The sequence below is a fragment of the Geotrypetes seraphini genome, chromosome 17 (genome assembly GCF_902459505.1).
Source record: "Geotrypetes seraphini chromosome 17, aGeoSer1.1, whole genome shotgun sequence".
NCBI lineage: Eukaryota > Metazoa > Chordata > Amphibia > Gymnophiona > Dermophiidae > Geotrypetes > Geotrypetes seraphini.
The window spans coordinates 36,981,688-37,002,086 of NC_047100.1; the positions used below are offsets into that span (position 1 = coordinate 36,981,688).

The 20,399-nt window shown below is 41.1% G+C and overlaps 1 protein-coding gene across 3 annotated transcripts in view; it reads left to right on the top strand.

The window, feature by feature from the left end:
• Window positions 1-20,399, top strand: part of GLT8D1 (glycosyltransferase 8 domain containing 1) — a 46,893-nt gene that overhangs the window by 11,330 nt on the left and 15,164 nt on the right. For all 3 annotated transcript variants that reach the window (XM_033926158.1, XM_033926157.1, XM_033926159.1), the window contains exons 7-9: window positions 1,582-1,694; window positions 2,322-2,488; window positions 10,808-10,920. In XM_033926158.1, the coding sequence (XP_033782049.1) occupies window positions 1,582-1,694; window positions 2,322-2,488; window positions 10,808-10,920 (393 nt within the window). The remainder of the gene's footprint in view (window positions 1-1,581; window positions 1,695-2,321; window positions 2,489-10,807; window positions 10,921-20,399) is intronic.

Below are 20,399 nucleotides of genomic sequence, written 5' to 3' on the forward strand. Positions count from 1 at the left end.
AAGTCCATCTTAATAATAGCTTATGGACTTTTCTTTTAGGAATTTAGCCAAACCTTTTTTAAATCTTGCTAAGCTAACTGCTTTTACCACATTCTCTGGCAATGAATTCCAGAGTAGAGAATGACATGGGGGAAAAATTTGTCCCCATCCCCACAACCACTGTCCCCGCAGCATCCATACAAGCCTCAGTTCTGCAATATTTAGCTTATTCCTTCCTTATAAATCAAAGTTCTGGCTGCTGAACTAGAGAAAGAGATGATCAGCTGGCAGGGCTTTGTTTATAAATTTTTATAAACATAACTAATATACTACTTTATCCTAAAGCAAAAAAAGAAAATAAATAGAATTTTTTTTTCTACCTTTGTTTTCTGGTTTCTGCTTCCCTCATCTTCTCATTCAATTCCTTACATCCATTGTCTGTCTTCGCTCTGCGTCTTCCATTTGCTCTGTTACTGTGCCTCTCCCTTCACCCTCCCCAATTGGTCTAGCACCCATCTTCTTCCCTCCGCTCCCCCATAGTCTGGTATCTCAGTCTTCTTCCCTTCCAGCGTCTACTCCCCACTCTGTCATCCCCATTTCCCTTCACGTCTTCTCCCCACTCTCTGTTCTCCATTTCCCTTCAGCGTCTTCTCCCAATCTCTCTTCCCCATTTCTCTTCAGTGTCTTCTCCCCACTCTGTCTTCCCCATGTCCTTTCAGCGTCTTCTCTCCACTCTGTCTTCCCCATGTCATTTCAGCATCTTCTCACTCTGGACACCCTAAAACAAGGAAAAACTACCCCTAACCCAAAGCAGCACCAACCTTCTACCCCTCCAAACCCCCCCATAGGAACCGAGAATAGTGTTCCCAGTACACAAGTAATTTTTCCCCACACATTTTCCATAAATGTTCAAAGAAAAAATGGAAATATCTTTTCATGTTGAGAATTGCCTAAAGAAAAGTACCCACACACATCTGCACTTTTTTGCACTGAAGAGTATATTTCTAAACAGTGCTCAAGGACCTCTTTCCTTATTGTGGGTATAATTTACAGTATCCTTTTAACTCCCTTAAGGAATTAAGCAGCAATGAGCCCTTTCCTTTTGTTTTTTTTTCCTTATTTGGCTTTCGTTCCTATTGAATTTGTATTTCTAACCCTATTTCCTTTTGTCTCCCATCTGTCTGTATCATTTATCCCCTTTTAATATGCCATATATTAGTTAATGTTTCTCTGTAATTGTTTTCTTTTTGTATATGTTAATGGTATTGCTAGTGGCATTTTTATTATGTTCATGCTCTGTTTTTTTCTTTTCTTTTTTATATTGTAAAGTCACCTAGAAATTGGATAAGCAATCAAATCAAATTTTAATAAAACCTTGAAACCTATGCATAGGGTGGGAAGTTTTCAAAAAGCCCATTTCAGTAGCATCAGAACTGTTTTTTCTTATAGCAAAGGCTCTGAGCTTTGCCCTCATAATTTAGTTAGGAACTGAGTATTCTGCTCCGGTGCAATATGGAAATCTTTTTTAATGCCATCGCCAGCAGCGGTGAATTGTACATGTTTTTTGAACAACCCCTATTGACTGCTTTTCAATTTCTGCAGATGACATCCTTGAACTTTACAACACTCCTCTGAAGCCTGGACATGCAGCTGCTTTCTCTGAAGACTGTGACTTAATCTCTTCTAAATTCCTTGTGCGAGGAGCAGGAAATCAGGTCTGTTCGGTTCTGATGAAGCCAGTGTTAGATTTTAGCATTCTCCGGTTCATAGCGCTCTGTTTAAGAGGTTTGGAGAGGGCATATTGCCATCAATAACAGAGATGCCAAAGGGAAGGCAGTAGATGCAACTGCACTAGAAGGGGGTCTTTGGAAATTCAGTGGATTTACTTGCCTTGCTCATGGTACAGAATGACACGGGGAACAAATTTTTCCCCATCCCCGCAGGAATTCAATTTCCCCATCCCCGCAAGTTTTTTCCCCATCCCATTGCTGCATGCTCTGCCTTAACTGCACAAGCCTCAAACACTTATGATTTTAAAATTTGTCCCTATGTCATTCTCTAGCACAGAGCACCAATTTAATATGTATGAGGATTTTTATGCCTATAAGAATTTTTTTTACCCTGCTATACCTGTCTCTGTAGGGTAGAGGTTGGGATCTGAGACTTTTTCCTCAATTTTAATTTACTTGGTTGCTCTGTTTCTCTGGACACTTGTTGTAGTGTCCCTATATTTGTGTTTGTGATACACTACCTGTTTTGTTTCTGATGACAAGTAGAAAAGTGTTTGGTTTTATCATTATAAGAGACCATAAAGTAAGTTTCTTCTTTCTTTTTGCCTTCAGTACAATTATATTGGTTTTCTGGATTATAAGAAAGAGAGAATCCGAAAGCTGGGTTTAAAAGCCAGTACCTGCTCTTTCAGCCCTGGCGTCTTTGTTGCTAATTTAACGGAATGGAAACAACAAAACATCACAGAGCAGCTGGAAAAATGGATGAAACTCAACATGGTGTAAGTGCACTATGAGATCTAACAATTTTGCCGTTACAGCACCCACTTTATGGAATTCCATGCCTAACTTCCTACGGGCAATGTCTGTATTAGATCAATTCAAATCCAATCTGAAAACTTTTCTGTTCCAGGATGCTTTTGGATAATAACTGCCCTTGAAGGACAAACAGTTCTCTTCTGGTCTTTTCCCTATCATTCTTCCCTTTTTATGTTCTTTGTTTTTTGCAAATATTGTAGTTCTTACCCATCTCCTTATGTCTGGTATAGGACCGTAAATCAAGCAATTTGTCTTACTAACATTCCTTAGTATTGTCCAGCTCTGTTAATGTTATAATTTTGGTTTTAATGTATCTTTTCTACGTATTATTAGTATTTGTACACTGCCTAGAAACCTGATTAGGCGGTATAAGAAATTTGTTAATAAACTTGGTATTTCTTTCCAAGTCAATGTAAGATCCATTTTTGTGTCTGTTGCCACCACAGAAACATTTCTCCTGTAAGTCATTGATTTTAATCCTGCCCAGGCTGGTGGAGGTTGTAAAGTGGTGACCTAGGTTGCTTTGCTGGGTGGAAGCCTTGGGTTCCAGTACTCGTACACGTTCTAACCAGTGCTCTTGGAGTTGGAAGACGCTGGGAGCACCGTGGAGGCAGAAAGTGTCCTCGTCAGAGCTCAAACATACTTCTTTAGCACTCTCCAGACCAGTAGAGGTTAACTTTACGAATGGGTATATATCTAATCATGACCAGCAGGTGGAGACTGAAAACAAAACTTTGGGACAGTATATCCTAGCCCCTCCTCTCTATTTCCCTCAGTCTTCTTTCAGTCTCCAGCAGGTGTTGAGTGATCTGTACCCATCTCCCTTGGTAGGGCTGTTGGAATTTGTTTAGGGGGTTTATTGTCCCTGTTTTTAGCCGGACGGAGCTTGGGCGGACTCTGTTTGGGGGTTCGTCCGACCTCGGGGGTGTCAAACCCGGCGGGTCACGAGCGGGGTCCCTCCCCCCACTTCCTCCACCTCCCCACATTTTTTTAGAGGAGCCTCAGCAGTAAGCCTTGCCCCCTAAATCAAGCAAGGCATATTGCTTTGAGAGCCTGTGGAGTCTGTTCTGTAAAAAAAAAAAAAAAAAAAAATCCTGAGGTAGTGCTGGTCTGGAGGGTTGTATCCCTTTAAGAAAACTGTATTTTACTGTATTTTTTCAACTAACCGGCACTTTTTTGCAGCTAGGTCGCGTATGGAGCAATGAGCACTTCTAAAGGGAAAAAGTGCTCATTGTGCTCCAGACGCGAGGCACTCGCGGCCGGCCTGTGCAAGCGGTGTTCAGGCCGGTGCGGTGGAGGAGCTCCGTCGGCAGCGGCTGCAGGCGCCCAAAGCTCCCCGCCGATGGTGCCTCGCGAGTCGGCAGGGAACGGTGGGGAAGCCCGGTCTTCTCCGTCCGCCCACGGAGGGATTCCCCGAGCCGCCGACGGTCGGGTTTTAGAGGATTCCCTCTCAGCTGATTTTTTGACAGCTGATGCCGGCTTGCCTGTTTTAGCGGCTGAGACTATTCAGGTTTCTCAGCCGCTTCAGGCTATGGAGGGAGCTTTTTTGGCGGGAAAACCGCCATCTTCTCTGTCTGGCCCCTCCATTTTGTCTTCCACCTCAGGTGACCTTCCCCCTGTTTTGTCTATGCAGGGGCAAGGTTCTGCTGGGTCCCCTGCTGTGGCAGGGAGTCCCTTGGGACCCTCGGGGGGTTTTTCTCCTGAATTTTTCTTTTCTTTATGCAGAGCCTATTTTCAGGCGGCTGGGGGTCCCGGTTGCGCCCAGGGGGTTTCGGGGGGTGGGGTTTCCTCCGCGCTCCCTGCGGCTTTGCCTCTCTCGTCTGACGTGACGTCCCCTCCGCCGCCTCCCTTGTCCAAGCGTCCGCGGGTGTCGTGGGACGAGAGTTTGTGGTCGGAGGAACGTGTCGGTCTGGAGGAGGACCTGGACCCTTCTGAGGAGTTCCAGGACTCTCTGGAGGGGACGGAAGCTGGCGGCGGGTTGTCGGATTTCCCGTTCTCCAGTGACGAAGCGTCCGTGGTGCGCCTTTTTCAGAAAGATGAGCTGCCTGACCTTATTCAGCATGTCTCTTCGGTTTTGCGTTTTGAGGACGCGCCGCCGGAGACTCCGCGTGTGGGGGACCCCCTGTTACGGGGGATCCGTTCCGTTTCCCGCTCTTTTCCTATGCATCAGGATATTCGGGATATTATTCTGGAGCAGTGGAAAACGCCGGAGACGCCGTTTCGGCTGGCGCGCAGCATGGCTCGCCTGTATCCCATTCCTGAAGGGGATCGGGCTACGTTAGCTTCGCCAGTCGTGGATGCGGTGGTCTCGGCAATTTCCAAGCGGCATACCGTGCCTGTTGAGGGCGGTTCTGCCTTGCGGGACTCTGAGGAGCGCAAATTGGAGAACATCCTTAAGCAAAATTTTCAGGTCTCTGCCTTTGGGGTCCAGGCGGCTATTTGTGGGGGACTGGTCGCTCGCGCCGTGTTTCGGTGGGCGGAGCGGGTCTTGGATCGAGAGTCTGACGACTGGTCTCTGGTGGATTAGGAGGTAGCGAAGATTGAGATGGAGGCCTCATTCCTCTCAGATGCTCTATATGACTTGGTGCGGATCTCGGCTAAGTCTATGGCTTTTGGCGTGGCTGCACGGCGTGTGTTGTGGCTGCGCGCTTGGGCGGCGGATGCTGCGTCCAAAGCTAAGCTTACTAAATTTCCCTTTCGGGGGTCGTTTTTGTTTGGAGAGGACTTGGATAAGTTGATTCAGACTCTGTCGGACTCGAAAGTTCCCCGTCTGCCGGAGGACCATGCCCGCCCGGCGTCTCGGGGGGGTGCGGCCCGGGGGCGTTTGCGGGAATTTCGCAAGTATCGCCCTGGGCGTGGGGCTGCTTCTTTCCAGTCTCCGGGATTTTCCCGGGGTCGGTTCTTCCAGCGCATGCAGCCCTTTCGGGGGGCCCGTCGGGGGGCAGGTAATCCCTCCGCCGGTTCCCCCGCTTCCCGTCCTGCACAATGACGCCTTGCCGGCGCCCCCTTTGGTTCCGGTGGGGGCCCGGCTGCGCGATTTTTTTCCCCAAATGGGCCGAGATCACGTCCGATCAGTGGGTCCTGGAGGTGGTGCGGGACGGTTATGCCCTGGAGTTCGCCCGCTCTCTGCCGGATTTTTTCCTCGCTTCTCCATGTCAGACTCCGGGGAAGACGCAGGCTTTTCGCCAGACCCTTCAGCGCTTGCTGGATCTCAGGGCAGTTGTTCCGGTGCCCCCTCCGGAGTGGGGCACGGGCAGGTACTCCATTTACTTTGTGGTGCCCAAGAAGGAGGGGACCTTTCGGCCCATCCTCGATTTGAAAGGGGTCAACAGGGCTCTCAAGATTCCCTCTTTCCGTATGGAAACTCTGCGGTCGGTCATTCTGGCGGTTCAGCCGGGGGAGTTTCTCACTTCTCTCGATCTGACGGAGGCCTACTTGCATGTTCCCATTCGGGCCTCTCATCAGCGTTTCCTGCGCTTTGCGATCTTGGGTCGGCACTATCAGTTCTGTGCGCTTCCCTTTGGGCTGGCCACGGCTCCTCGGACGTTCACCAAGGTGATGGTGGTCGTCGCGGCAGCCTTGCGGTCGGAGGGCATCCTGGTACACCCCTACCTGGACGACTGGTTAATTCGGGCAAAGTCGTTGCAGGAAAGCTCCCGGGTTACTGCTCGGGTGGTGGAGTTTCTCCGGTCGCTGGGCTGGGTGGTCAACCTTTCCAAGAGTCGGTTGGTCCCGGCTCAGCGTCTGGAGTACCTAGGGGTGCTGTTCGACACCTCCTTGGGGAAGGTCTTCCTCCCAGAGGGCCGGGTGAGCAAATTGCAATCTCAGATTCGCCTGCTTTTGGCGTCCCGGTGTCCTCGGGCGCAAGATTTCCTCCAGGTCTTGGGGTCGATGGCGGCGTCCCTGGACGTGGTGAGGTGGGCGCGGGCCCACATGCGTCCTCTCCAGTATGCTCTGCTCCGGAGGTGGTCTCCTCAGAGGCACGGGATGGATGTTCCGGTTCCCCTGCGAGGCTTGGCGCGCTGCAGTCTGCGTTGGTGGCTCCAGACCCCTCACCTAGTTCAGGGGGTGGGTCTGGATCTCCCGCAGTGGACGGTGCTCCTGACGGATGCGAGTCTCCTGGGTTGGGGGGCTCAGTGTTTGGGTCACTCAGCTCAGGGCACCTGGTCCGCGGAGGAGGCCGCCTGGTCAATCAACGTGTTGGAGACCAGAGCGGTCCGTCTGGCGCTGTTGGCTTTCCACTCCCTGTTGCTGGGCAAGTCGGTCAGAGTGCTGTCGGACAATGCCACGGCGGTGGCTTATGTCAATCGTCAGGGGGGCACCAAGAGCACTCAGGTGGCGCAGGAGGCGGCTCTGCTCATGGTTTGGGCGGAGTCCCATCTGCTGGACCTCTCGGCCTCTCATATAGCCGGAGTAGAAAATGTTCAGGCAGACTTCCTCAGTCGTCACTTCCTAGATCCAGGAGAGTGGTGTCTCGGCGCCGAGGCGTTTCAGTTGATAGTGCAGGCTTGGGGGCAGCCCCTGATGGACCTGATGGCCACGGGTGGCAACGCCAAAGTGCCCCGCTTCTTCAGTCGTCGCAGGGACGGTCTGGCCGAGGGTCTGGATGCTCTGGTCCAGCAGTGACCAATGGAGGGGCTGTTGTATGTGTTCCCTCCTTGGCCGCTGGTGGGCAGAGTGCTTCTTCGCATTGTTCACCATCCGGGTTTGGTGGTGCTGGTGGCGCCGGATTGGCCTCGCCGTCCGTGGTATGCGGATCTGGTGAGGCACCTGGTAGCGGATCCTCTTCCTCTGCCTCTCTCGGACGACCTTCTGATGCAGGGTCCCATTCCCATGTTCGACCCGTCTCCCTTCTGTCTTACGGCGTGGCTCTTGAGAGGGGTCGCCTTAGCAAGAAGGGATATTCAGACAAGGTGATCTCTACACTGTTGGGGTCCCGGAGGCTTTCTACCTCTCGGGCTTATGTGCGGGTTTGGCGTCTATTTGAGGAATGGTGTCGGGCGCGGGGAGTGACCTCTTTTCGCGCTTCTCTGCCTAACATTCTAGAGTTCTTGCAGGATGGCCTGGATAGAGGCCTGGCTTGGTCTTCTCTCCGGGTTCACCTTGCGGCCCTGTCGGCTTTTCGAGGGTTGGTGTCAGGTCAGCGTTTATCGGCTCTTCCTGATGTGATTCGGTTTTTGCGGGCGGCCAAGTTGCTTAGGCCTCCCCTACGACCCTCGGTTCTCTCTTGGGATCTTAATCTGGTTCTCTCTGTTTTGGTGCGTCCGCCTTTCGAGCCCTTGGACGACTGTTCTTTGAAGGACCTTACTTTGAAGGCGGTCTTTTTGGTGGCCATTACGTCTGCTAGGCGTGTTTCTGAGCTACAGGCTTTCTCTTGTAGGGCTCCCTTCTTGGAGTTTTCTAGGGAGCGGGTCGTCTTGCGGCCTGTTCCTTCCTTTCTGCCGAAGGTTGTTTCTCCTTTTCATGTCAATCAATCGGTGGTTCTCCCGGTCTTGGGTGGTCGGGAGGGCTCTTCTGAGCAACGGCAGCTGCGCAAGTTGGATGTCGGTCGGGTCCTTCGCTTTTATGTGCAGCGGACCCAGGAATTCCGGAAGTCCGATCATCTCTTTGTCCTCCTGGCGGGTCCTCGTCGGGGAGCTGGCGCTTCTAAGGCGACTATTGCGCGCTGGATCAAGGAGACGATTGCTTCCGCTTATCTTCTGAAACAGCAGCCGGTTCCGGAGTTTCTCAAGGCTCATTCCACTCGGGGTCAGGCGGCTTCTTGGGCTGAGTCGTCGCTCGTGCCTCCAGTGGATATTTGTAAGGCTGCGGTTTGGTCCTCCTTGCATTCCTTTGTTCGTCATTATCGGGTTGATGTGCAGGCGCGTCGGGACGCGGTGTTCGGTGAGCGTGTACTGGTATCGGCCCTTCGGGGGTCCCGCCCGTGAGAGGGACTGCTTTGGTACGTCCCATTCGTAAAGTTAACCTCTACTGGTCTGGAGAGTGCTAAAGAAGGAGAAATTAGGTTCTTACCTGCTAATTTACTTTCTTTTAGCTTCTCCAGACCAGTAGAGGTCCCCACCCTGTCTGTTGTTGTTGTTGTTGGGGCTGTTGCGCGGGCAGTTTTTGGTTTTTGCTGCGGGTTCTAGTATTTTTCTAGGGCCGGGGAGAATTGAAGAACAGCGGCTGTGGCTCGGCTGGCTTAGCTGGCGAGCTGTGGGGACATTCTTCCTTCGGGAATTTCTCCTCTGCATTTTCCAACAGCATTTTGGGTATGTTATTTGTTACTCCTTTCGGAGTGTTGTTTTTTCTCTCTGTTTTTTTCCAGTTCTTGGTTCTGCTTGGCTATTCGGCAGACTGAGGGAAATAGAGAGGAGGGGCTAGGATATACTGTCCCAAAGTTTTGTTTTCAGTCTCCACCTGCTGGTCATGATTAGATATATACCCATTCGTAAAGTTAACCTCTACTGGTCTGGAGAAGCTAAAAGAAAGTAAATTAGCAGGTAAGAACCTAATTTCTCCTTTTTCATGGAGTTTTGAAAGACAATGGGGTCCTTTACTAAGGTGTGTTAGCTGAATTATATTCTATGGACGCATTTAACGCATGTTAAATTGGCTAGCACGCCTTAGTAAAAGAGGGGAAAGATGACTGTATTTAAAAATCAGCATTTATTTTTTCCTATTTATACATTAAACATAAATTTGCCCACCAGAATGTAAAGTTAAGACGGTTCCAATTTTTCTAGTTGCGCGTAATCAACTGTACAGCTGTACCCGTCATAATTAAGTAGAGTCGCCTTTTATATTTATTTAAGGGATCCTTAACATGCAAACAAGAGATGTTTACAGGGTTTTAATGATGTAATATTGTGTTCTTGATGTTAGATGGAAAAATGAATAAAGAATTTGAAAAAAAACCCCCAAAAACATGCAACAACAGTTCCACATATCACTGCCTCATAAGTCAAAGGGATCGCAGACTCTAAAATATTTTTAATATGTCCCCAAATCGACTTCCAAAAACTCAGAATCATAGGACAATAAAACAGTAAGTGATCCAATGTTCCTATGTCTAGATGACAGTGCCACATCTATTAGACCTAGAATTATCCAACTTATCCAATGTATATATTCTCATCTTGTCATTCCATGAAAACCCCCTATAATCTTCAAATCGTGACCTTAGAATTACAGGGTTCTAAGTGACAATTTTCAGTATTTTTAACTCCGATGACTTCCGGGTTCTATCTGACATGTAGATGTTACAACACTCGCGAGGATTTATTGCAACTTAACCGTTCCTTCATTTCATAAGAAATTACATGGTTCTATGTACAGAAATTAGTCTATGCATGGGATTATAAGGTTCTAACTGCGAGAATGACTTTTTTGGCACAGTTAGAACCATGTAATTCTAAGGTGGTGACCTCTCCTTGTCCCGTGATTGAGTTCTAATTCAATGCAGTTCTCAACTGTCCAGTTTTAACTCATTTTGTATACGGAGAAACAACTTCTTCCAATATTCTTAAACAAAATTGTTGTAATATGTTGCAATCTGTTTCCCCCAAAAGTCCTTGTTTAATCATATCGCCACTTTATAGTCCCGCTCAACACCAGTCTGTGTTTCGCCTGTCGGCGTCTTCAGGAGCTGAGACCAGAATGGGAGTCATTCAGGGTGCATTTTATGCCTAAAACATCAATTTAATTTATTTCTAGTTATCTACATTATAAATATTTATGATCGCATTATTTAAACTGTACCTTCCCTTCTACTTGTATTTTTCATCGGCAGATGACAAAGACAGGTAATATCCTCCATGTCACCAGTATTTTACGTCTTAAACTCCTGCTTTGATTTTATATCCTCCCTCTACTTGCTCCTGGCGTTTTTCATAGAATGGTAAGATGAGAATATATATATAGTAATTAAAAATATGTTATTGCAATTAAGAGAACACTATTAAAGTAGCTTTGTTGTTTTTTGTAAGGATGCATAAGCAGTTATGTCTATAAAATAGACTGGAAATAGTTTGTACCTGGCCTTTACAGATAGACAGCCTGTCATAAAATATGCCAACTCTTATATCAATGTTTTTTCCTCATTGAGAAATAGTAAACTGCAGTTTTTTAATTTATCGACCGTATGTAGCTTTAGAGATGAAAAGGAAGGATTTATATATTCAACTAGCTGCCAAAGAGTGTAATATCTTCCTGGTGGTACTTTAGTTTGTAATAAAGATACCAACAAATATTTGCACCTTCTTTAGCTTTATGCTGTCTACGCTTTGCTTTTTGTCTTTCAGAGAGGACCTGTACAGTAGGACCCTGGCAGGCAGTATCACAACCCCACCTCTGCTAATTGTGTTTTACAAGAAGCATTCAGTCTTAGACCCAATGTGGCATGTCAGACATCTGGGTAAGTGCAACCTCTTTGCCTCTTGATATTCCCCACCTTTTGAGTCATGTGGTATTAGCACTCACGTTTTTACGGTGGGCTGAGCGGATCACGAAGTAGAATAAAGAACATTCTGCATCTACTGGGCTTTTCTGTCCGTCTCCTCCTCGGAGACTGATAGTGCCAGTACTGCATCGGGTGTAGAAAGAGGTGAAATCCTCTTGCATCAGTAAATGATCCTAGCCCCTTGGTTATTATTGCATTGCCCCCGATACCATTGAGAATGAGTGCTCTTCTCTGTGGGAATGCTTTAGAGAAGGAATGGCAGCTATCGAGCAGTTTCTGCTGCTGGAATCGAGTGATAAAACTTTTTGCCTTTGCTTCACATTCAACTTCAGAATCTGGTGCTGACGCAGTGGAATATTCTGTTTGCGTCAAGACAGGATTTCAGTGAGGGTCAGGCCACATGGCATCTTCTGATGATCAACCTCAAGGAGACCGCTATATCCTTGATATTGATGCATCCCCAGCATCCAGTGCAGCTCCAGGACAGAAAATTAACATTTAGCAATGACTACAGAGAGAGTGTGGCACAGCCTCAGCACCCTGAGGTTGTGGGTTCAGACCCACGCTGCTCCTTGTGACCCTGGGGAAGCAATTCCTCCCCCCTTCCCCCCCATTTATAGAATCAGGCCCTTATTTTGTAACTAGACTCCGGGGAATGGCTTTCTTTCTTTTTCTATCCTGTCCTCCCCAAAGAGCTCAGGATGGGTTTCAGGTTAACATACATAATATAAAATAAACAGGTTTCATTTTGCCATAGTTACAGTACAAGTTTTTATCATAACTCAACACATTCTAGGGATCTCATACCAGTATCTGTTTTTTTTTTTGTTTTTTTTTAAATATTTTATTTATAAATTTTTCATTCTTACAATATTTTAATTGTACATAAAAACTTCAAATAATACATGAGAAATTGTGACTACAAATAATTCATTTATCACATAAAATATATCCCTTCCATTTTTCCCAATACTTAAATCCATATATAATATAATATACATTCCCCTCCCTTCCCCATTCTAATATAATCATTATTGTGTTAATTTATTTATTAATTTTCTATTCTTACATCAATTAATTCATATATAATATAATTAATTATTTCATAACACTTATAGTTATAATCAATATATCATATCATAAATAATAAATCCAAAATTTATATAAGTCCCTCCCCATTCCTATATATTTATTACAAATGTGCTAAGAAATCTGATCAGTAGAATAATTAGTCAATGGTTGCCATATTTTCATAAAATTATGACGATTCCCTTGTTGTAACGCTATTATTTTTTCCATTTTGTATATTTGACAGACAGAGTTCCACCAGAATGTATAATTTAATTTGGTATAGTCCTTCCAGTTTTGAGTTATTTGTTGCATGGCGACTCCTGTCAATATTAATAGCAGCTTATTATTATCTGTTGAGATCGGACTCTGAGTTCTCATTGCAGTGCCAAATAGTATGGTGTCATATGAGAGTCCTACATGATTTTCTAATAACTTATTAATTTGGGGCCAAATTAAATTCCAAAAGGTATTTACACAGGGACAGAAAAAAATTAAATGATCTAGCGTCCCTACTTCTATTCTACAATGCCAGCATCTATTGGATCTAGTACTATCTATCTTTTGCAGGCGCGTAGGGGTCCATAACACTCTATGTAACAAGAACATCCATGTTTGATTCATAGATTCTGACCTTGTAGACCTTAATCTCCAGGACCAAAATCGTGGCCATTGAGAAGCAGAAATTGTCTGTCCAATCTCAATACTCCAAATATCCCTAAGTCCAGTTTTCTTTTTTTTATTTAAAAATCCATATAACAATTTATACCATTTTGCGGCTTGGTGACCCAAAAAATCCGCCTGGAAACATAAAACCTGCAGACTATATTGAGTATTAAGATCTTTCCACTCAGGGAACCCTGCTTGAATGGCCTGCTTCAATTGCATCCATTTAAAATAATGTGTTTTATTTAAACCAAATTTATTTTGCAATTGTGAAAAACTAAGCATTGATCCTTCTGAAATGACATCATTCAATGTTCGTATACCTGTAGTTATCCATTGTTTCCAGACGATCTTAAATCCGCCAATCCTGATCCTGGAGTTTACCCAAATAGATTGATTTAGTGATTTAGCTATTGGATCTGGTGATAGATTACCGATATATCTTAATGTTTTCCAAGTATCTAATAAAATTATGTTATCTTTGTATCTTCTGGCATTGTTATGCTAATTAAATGTTCTAAATGTAATGGGAACAGGAGCCGCCATTCTAAATATAACCAATCTGGTACATTCTCCATGAGATCTGGGAGGATCCAATACATACCCTGTCTTAGAATATAGGCTTGATGGTACCTATAAAAATTTGGGAAATTTACCCCTCCCTCCACAATTGGTCTTTGTAAAGATACTAAAGCAATTCTGGGTCTTTTCCCAAACCAAACAAATTTTGTAAGAATATTGTTTAACTTTTTATAAAATGACCCCTGAAAAAATATTGGTATCATACTCATTTGATAACAAACCACAGGCAATATCATCATTTTAATAGTTTGAACTCTTCCCCACCAAGAAAGATGTAAAGGATTCCATTGCTCACACATTTCTGTTATTTTTCTTAATAAAAGTTTTTCATTTTCTTTGACTGTATCTTCAATAGTATTTTTGATAATAATTCCTAAGTATTTTAAACCATCATCTTTCCAGATAAATGAATATGAATCAAATAATCCTTTGGTACAATGAACATTAATTGGAAGAACTTCAGATTTACTCCAATTAATTTTATATCCAGAAAATTTACCAAATTTCTCTAACAGATTAAGCAAACATGGAATAGTATTCCCCGGTTCTCTTAAATATAATAAAATATCATCTGCATAAGCAGAAAGTTTAAATTCCCAGTTGGAGAATGGGATTCCTTTTATCTCCTTAGTTTGATTAATTGCAATTAATAAGGGTTCCAGAACAACATGAAAAAGTAAGGGAGACAAAGGACATCCTTGTCTAACTCCCCTACGCAAGTTAAATCTATCTGATAAATTATTATTAATATATAATCTTGCACCAGGAGAGTTATACAATGTCTGAATCATTTTAATAAAACCGGGGCCTATATCAAACCATTCTAAAGCTTGATACATAAAACTCCATTCCACTCTATCAAAAGCTTTTTCTGCATCTAAAGATACTAGAAAAGCTGGATCATTAATATTTTTTGCTAAATTTAATGAATGAAATGCTAGTCTAGTATTATTTGATGATTGTCTTTTAGCAATAAATCCTGTTTGGTGTACATCAATAAAAAAAGGAAAAGCTTTTGCCAATCTTATTGCTAATACTTTAGCAATCACTTTACTATCCACATTTAATAAAGAGATAGGCCTGTAATTTGAAACCAAAGTAGGATCCCTGTTTGGTTTTGGTAAGACTATAATTATTGAATCAGCCATAGTACCTGATATATTTCCATTATTCATTTGATATTGATACAAATTTAATAGATATGGTAAAATAATGTTTTGAAATGATTTATAAAATTCAACAGTATAGCCATCACCACCCGGAGCAGATCCAACTCTAAGAGACTTCAATGCTGATTCTATTTCTTTTAAAGATATAGGTTCTTCTAAACTTCTTTTTATATGATCCGGAATATTTTGTCCAATAAATGAATTTAAGAAATTTGATCCATCTTGTTCTTTATTTTCATAAGATTCAGATGAAAAAGAGCTAGAACTTTGCAGCGCACGAAGATGGCTGGGTAGAGGATTAGCTCTGTTGTGACAGGCAAATTTTATTAAGATTTTGGCAGTTAAAATTAAAGAAAAGTGAAGGAAAAGAGAGAATTTGAAGTAAGAAATGGCTTCGGGTAAAACTAGTAAAAGTAATCCGGTGAATTCAGGAGCAGGAAGTAAAAAAAGAACAAAAATTGATTCGGTATCCCCGACAGCGGTCCCTTTGCCTCAGGAAGAAATTGATAACAGTGATTTGATGAATGAACTTCAGAAAATTAAAGAAATAGTAAGCGATAATGCTAAAAATATAAAAGATGTGAAGAAGGAAATAGAGAGTCTGACAAATAGAATGCAGGCAGTTGACTTCAAAATTGAGCAGTTAGAAAAGCATGCTGAGAAATCTGAGGCAGAGATGCTGGTGTGTAAAAAAGATCACAGAGAAATAGAGGCATTGAAAAAGGATTTTGAAGACTTATCAAATCGTGAAAGAAGGAATAATTTGCGTCTGATTGGGATACCTGAGGGGATTGAGCAGAATGATCCTATTCAATTTGTGACTAATTTTATCCCAAAGATCTTGCCATTTAAAAGTTCTTTTCCTTTGGAGATAGAAAGAGCACATCGGATACCGATGAAAAGATCAAATAGTCAGAAGGGTCCCCGTCCAATAATCTTTAAGCTGCTAAGACATCAGCAGGTGATAGAGATTATAAAGCTGGCTAAAACAAATAAGGATCTTAAATGCCAGGATTCTAAGATTTTTATAGTACCTGACTTTGCAAAAGCTACTGCCTACAGAAGAAAACAGCTTTTGGATTTAAGACCTAAACTGAGAGCAATGGGAGCAAGATATGGATTGATATACCCTGCTATTATGAGGGTAATTTATGAGAATAAAACTTATAATTTTGAAGAAGCAGGCAAATTACAGGAATTTCTAGATCAATATAATTTGCCTATGGTTTCATGAAAGTATTTAGAAAATGTAATAAATAATATACTTAGATTATTTTTGGTTTATATTTTTGAATGAAAATTGAAAGATATTTTATAAAGAAGGAAAAAGTGAAAAAAAAAAAAATAGAAAAGGAGAAAAATATTTTCTAGAAAATTGTTGAGGTTAGATTAAAGGGGGATCAACATTTCAAACAAGATTTAAAGAATAGAAATGAAAATTTTAAAGAGACAATAAGAAAAGAAGAAAAGAAGATTTTGACAAGGTAATAAGAGGGATGGAGCATATAGGAAGTGAAAAAAATATGAGGAACAATTATAAGATTTGGATGGTTTCTTAATGTGAGTTTATAATTTGCATTTGAGCGTGACTGAGATAATAATATGAGGACACAAAAATGCTGCATTGGAGAAATGTGGAAACTTAGAATATAATAAGATGAAAAATACAAAAGACTACTGATGTAAAGAGAAGAAGATGTGAAGATAGACTGATGGAAATGACTTGAGCATTATTTAGATTTACAATTTGCATCTGAAATTGACTGAGATATAAGGATGATGTTGCAAAAATACTTTATTGGAGAAAGATGAAATAGCAATCTGCAAGAAGATGGAATAAGAGACTGAAACAGCAGGATGAAGATGTACAAGTGTTACAGTTGTGCAGAATGGAGAATAGACTGTAATAGATTGAAGATGCAATGAAAATTAATGAGAGTTTTAAAAAATATGAGGTCTGCTTGGTTGAAATGTTTGATCCTTCTTTTGATGTAAGGTTAAAAAAAAAAAAAATGAATATTATAGGATGGAGTGATGTATGTTCCATTGAAGTTGTGAGAAACTTAGGTTAGACAAAATAAATAAATAAAATAATAATATTAATCTTGGGGGGGTATATATTGTAAGAAATGGTTTCCGAAATATTGGGTATATACTTTTATAAATATATTAGAGGTATAGGATGGAAGAATGTTTGGAAATTTGAATGAGAGGGGAAGTATATAATAAAGAATTATAGTAAATATAGGTATTTAGGGTATTGAAGAATGGATTGACTGCAGGATAATTTAGTGTTGGTTGTTTGAAAGATTAGAGAAAGAAAAATGAGTATGTTATTGCCTGTGGGGAGTTTATTTTTGCTCAGTAATATGTGCGTTTCGAAGTTTGCATTTGTGTTAGGGGAGGGGAGGGTGGGGGATGGGAATAGGGGGGATGGGGAAAGAGGGGAGGGGGGAGACTCATATATTGGTTTAAGGAAAAAGAAAAAATGTATATTTTATGTTTGAGTGGATTATATATGTATTTTATATTTTATTTGTAAAATGGGTTTTAAAATTTTTTCTTTGAATGTAAATGGCCTTAATCACCCTATAAAAAGGAAAAAGGTATTGGAATATATTAAACAACAAAATATAGATATATGTTTCTTGCAAGAGACACATTTGTCTGGAACAGAGTCTATGAAGCTGACAGATAAGTGGATAAAACAATGTTTATTTGCACCAGCGGTAAAAAAGAAGGCAGGAGTAGCAATATTGATTAATAAAAAATGTTCAGCAACATTTAATATGGTAAAGGCAGATCCTCAAGGAAGGTGGGTACTTGTTGACATGAGCATGGGCAGTAATACAATGGCGTTACTAAATATATATGCACCTAATTCGAATCAAAGTGAATTCTTTAAATCTCTACAACAATTAGTTTTACCACTGGCTACTACTAATTTAGTGGTGGCTGGGGATTTCAATGCTGTTATAGATCCAATAATGGATAAAAAGCCTAGTAGAATTATGAAATCAATGGGATTAGAAAATTTGATACAAGCATGTAATTTGAAAGATATATGGCGTATTCTTCATTTTAATGATCGGGAATTTACATTTTGTTCACATGTTCATCAATCATTTTCAAGAATTGATTATATTTTTGTTTCAGATCAGATGGTACAGCAAGTTGTAAAAGCTGACATAGAACCAATAGTAATATCTGATCATGGTGGTGTGTGGATAGAAGTTAACTTATTAGATCAAGATAATTCCAAACCTGTATGGAGGTTTGATAATACTTTGCTTGCTGATTCTAAATTTTGCACTGAATTTCAGATAAAAATGAATGAATATTTCAGACTTAATGACCTAGAGGAAATGTCGATTGGAATATTATGGGATGCTTTCAAAGCAACTATGAGAGGACAAATTATATCATATTCTGCGTATAAAAAGAAACAGATAAGAAAGCAATTTGCAAATTTGGAAAAAGAAATTAAAAATTTGGAATTAAAATTGGTTAATAAATGGGAACAAGAGACATTTCAATTATTGTTAAAAAAAAAATGTGAATATAATGAAATTTCCTCTGGATTAGTAAGGAAAGATATTTTTGCTCAGCAAACGATGTATTATGGTAGTGCAAATAAGGCTGGAAGATTATTGGCAAATTATTTAAAAGCAAAGAAAAGAAAGGAGAAAATAAGCATAATTAAGGATGAATTAGGACATTCTCATTCTCAAATTGGAAATATATTAAAACAATTTTTAAAATATTATAAGTCACTGTATTCTTCTGAGTCTTATTTAGATAAAGAGAAAGATGGGTTGGATTTTTTGAGTTTAGTTAAAGGACCTAAGGTTCCTGATCATATAAAAGGAAGTTTAGATAAACCTATATCATTAAAAGAGTTACAAATGGCATTGAAATCCCTTAGAGTTGGGACCGCTCCAGGTGGAGATGGATTTACAGTGGAGTTTTATAAAGAATTTCAAATTTCCCTTTTACCATATTTATTAAAACTATATCAGGACCAACTGAATAAAGGTTGTATATCAGGCACTATGGCAGAATCTTTAACTATTGTTTTGCCAAAGCCAAATAAAGATCCAACATTGGTGTCAAATTACAGGCCTATATCTTTAATAAATGTAGATGGTAAAATATTAGCTAAGATTTTAGCATTAAGATTGGCTAAAGCTCTTCCGCATATAATAGGAATAAATCAAACTGGATTTGTTGCTCAAAGACACTCTTCAAATAATACTAGACTGGCATTTCAGATGTATTATTTAACAAGACAAATTAATGATCCGGCTTTTTCAGTATCACTAGATGCTGAGAAGGCTTTTGATCGTGTAGAATGGAATTTCATGTATCAAGCTATGGAATGGTTTGGTATTGGATCTGGATTTATACAAATGATTCAAGCACTGTATAGCTCCCCAACTGCTCGTTTATACATAAATAATAATTTTTCAGATGCTTTTAAATTGCAGAGGGGAGTTAGACAGGGTTGTCCATTATCTCCTTTGCTCTTTGATATAGTTCTTGAACCCTTGTTGTTAGCTATTCAACAGGCAAAGGACATAGAGGGTATTCCATGTGCTGGAGTGGAATATAAAGTATCCGCTTATGCAGATGATATATTGCTTCATTTGAGGAATCCGGAAACAACAATTCCATGTCTACTGGAGATAATAGATACATTTGGAAAATTCTCAGGATACAAAATAAATTGGAATAAATCAGAAATTTTACCTTTAAATGTGCATTGTACAAAAGGTATACTTGATTCTTTCCCTTTTATTTGGAAAGAGGATGGTATAAAATACTTAGGTATTTGGTTGAATAAAACACTCGAAGAGACAATGAGAATAAACGAAAAATTTTTATTACAAAAAGTAACAGAGTTATGTGAGCAATGGAATCCTTTACATTTGTCATGGTGGGGAAGAGTTCAAACTGTTAAAATGATGATTTTGCCTGTAGTTTGCTATCAATTGGGAATGATACCAGTGTTTTTTCAGGGGTCTTTTTATAAAAAATTAAATAGTATTCTGGTTAAATTTATTTGGCTGGGTAAAATTGCAAGAGTGGCTCTAGTGTCTTTGCAAAGACCAATTGAGGAGGGTGGGGTAAATTTTCCCAATTTTTATAGGTATCATCAGGCCTATATCATGCGCCAAGGTATGTATTGGGTCCTCCCAGAGCTTTTGGAACAATTACCAGAGTGGTTAAGGGTGGAGAGATCACTTATTTTTCCACTTAGGCTTGATCTTCTGCTTGGTATAAAAGTGCCTAGAATACGTAAAGACAATAAAGTATTAATGGATACTTGGAAAACATTACGATTTGTAGATAAATTAACTAGTGATTCTATTTTAAAATCGAAACAGCAGACTATTTGGGTAAACTCCAAGATACAAATAGGCGGGTTTAAGGTTGTCTGGAAGGATTGGATTAAAGCAGGTATAAGATCCTTAACGGAAGTAATTGATAATGGTAAGCTGCTTGATTTTTCACAATTGCAACATAAATATGGTCTGAATAAAAAACAAAGTTATAAGTGGTTGCAATTGAAGCAGGCTATTCAGGTGGGGTTCCCTGAATGGAAATCTTTAAATGATCATTACAGCTTAGAATTCTTATGTTTCCAGGCAGATTTTCTGGGACACCAGGCCGCAAAGTGGTATAAAATGATATCTAATTATTTGAATAAGAAACCAAAAAATGGATTAAGAGATATTTGGAGCATTGAGATTAAGCATCAAATTAATGCATCTCAATGGCCACGTATTTGGTCTTGGAGAATTAAAGGTACGATGTCGGCATCTATTAGGCAAACATGGTTCTTTTTGTTGCATAGAGCATTCTGGACCCCTACTAGATTACAAAAATTAGATTGCTCTAAGTCTAATAGATGCTGGCATTGTAAAATTGAAATTGGAACTTTAGACC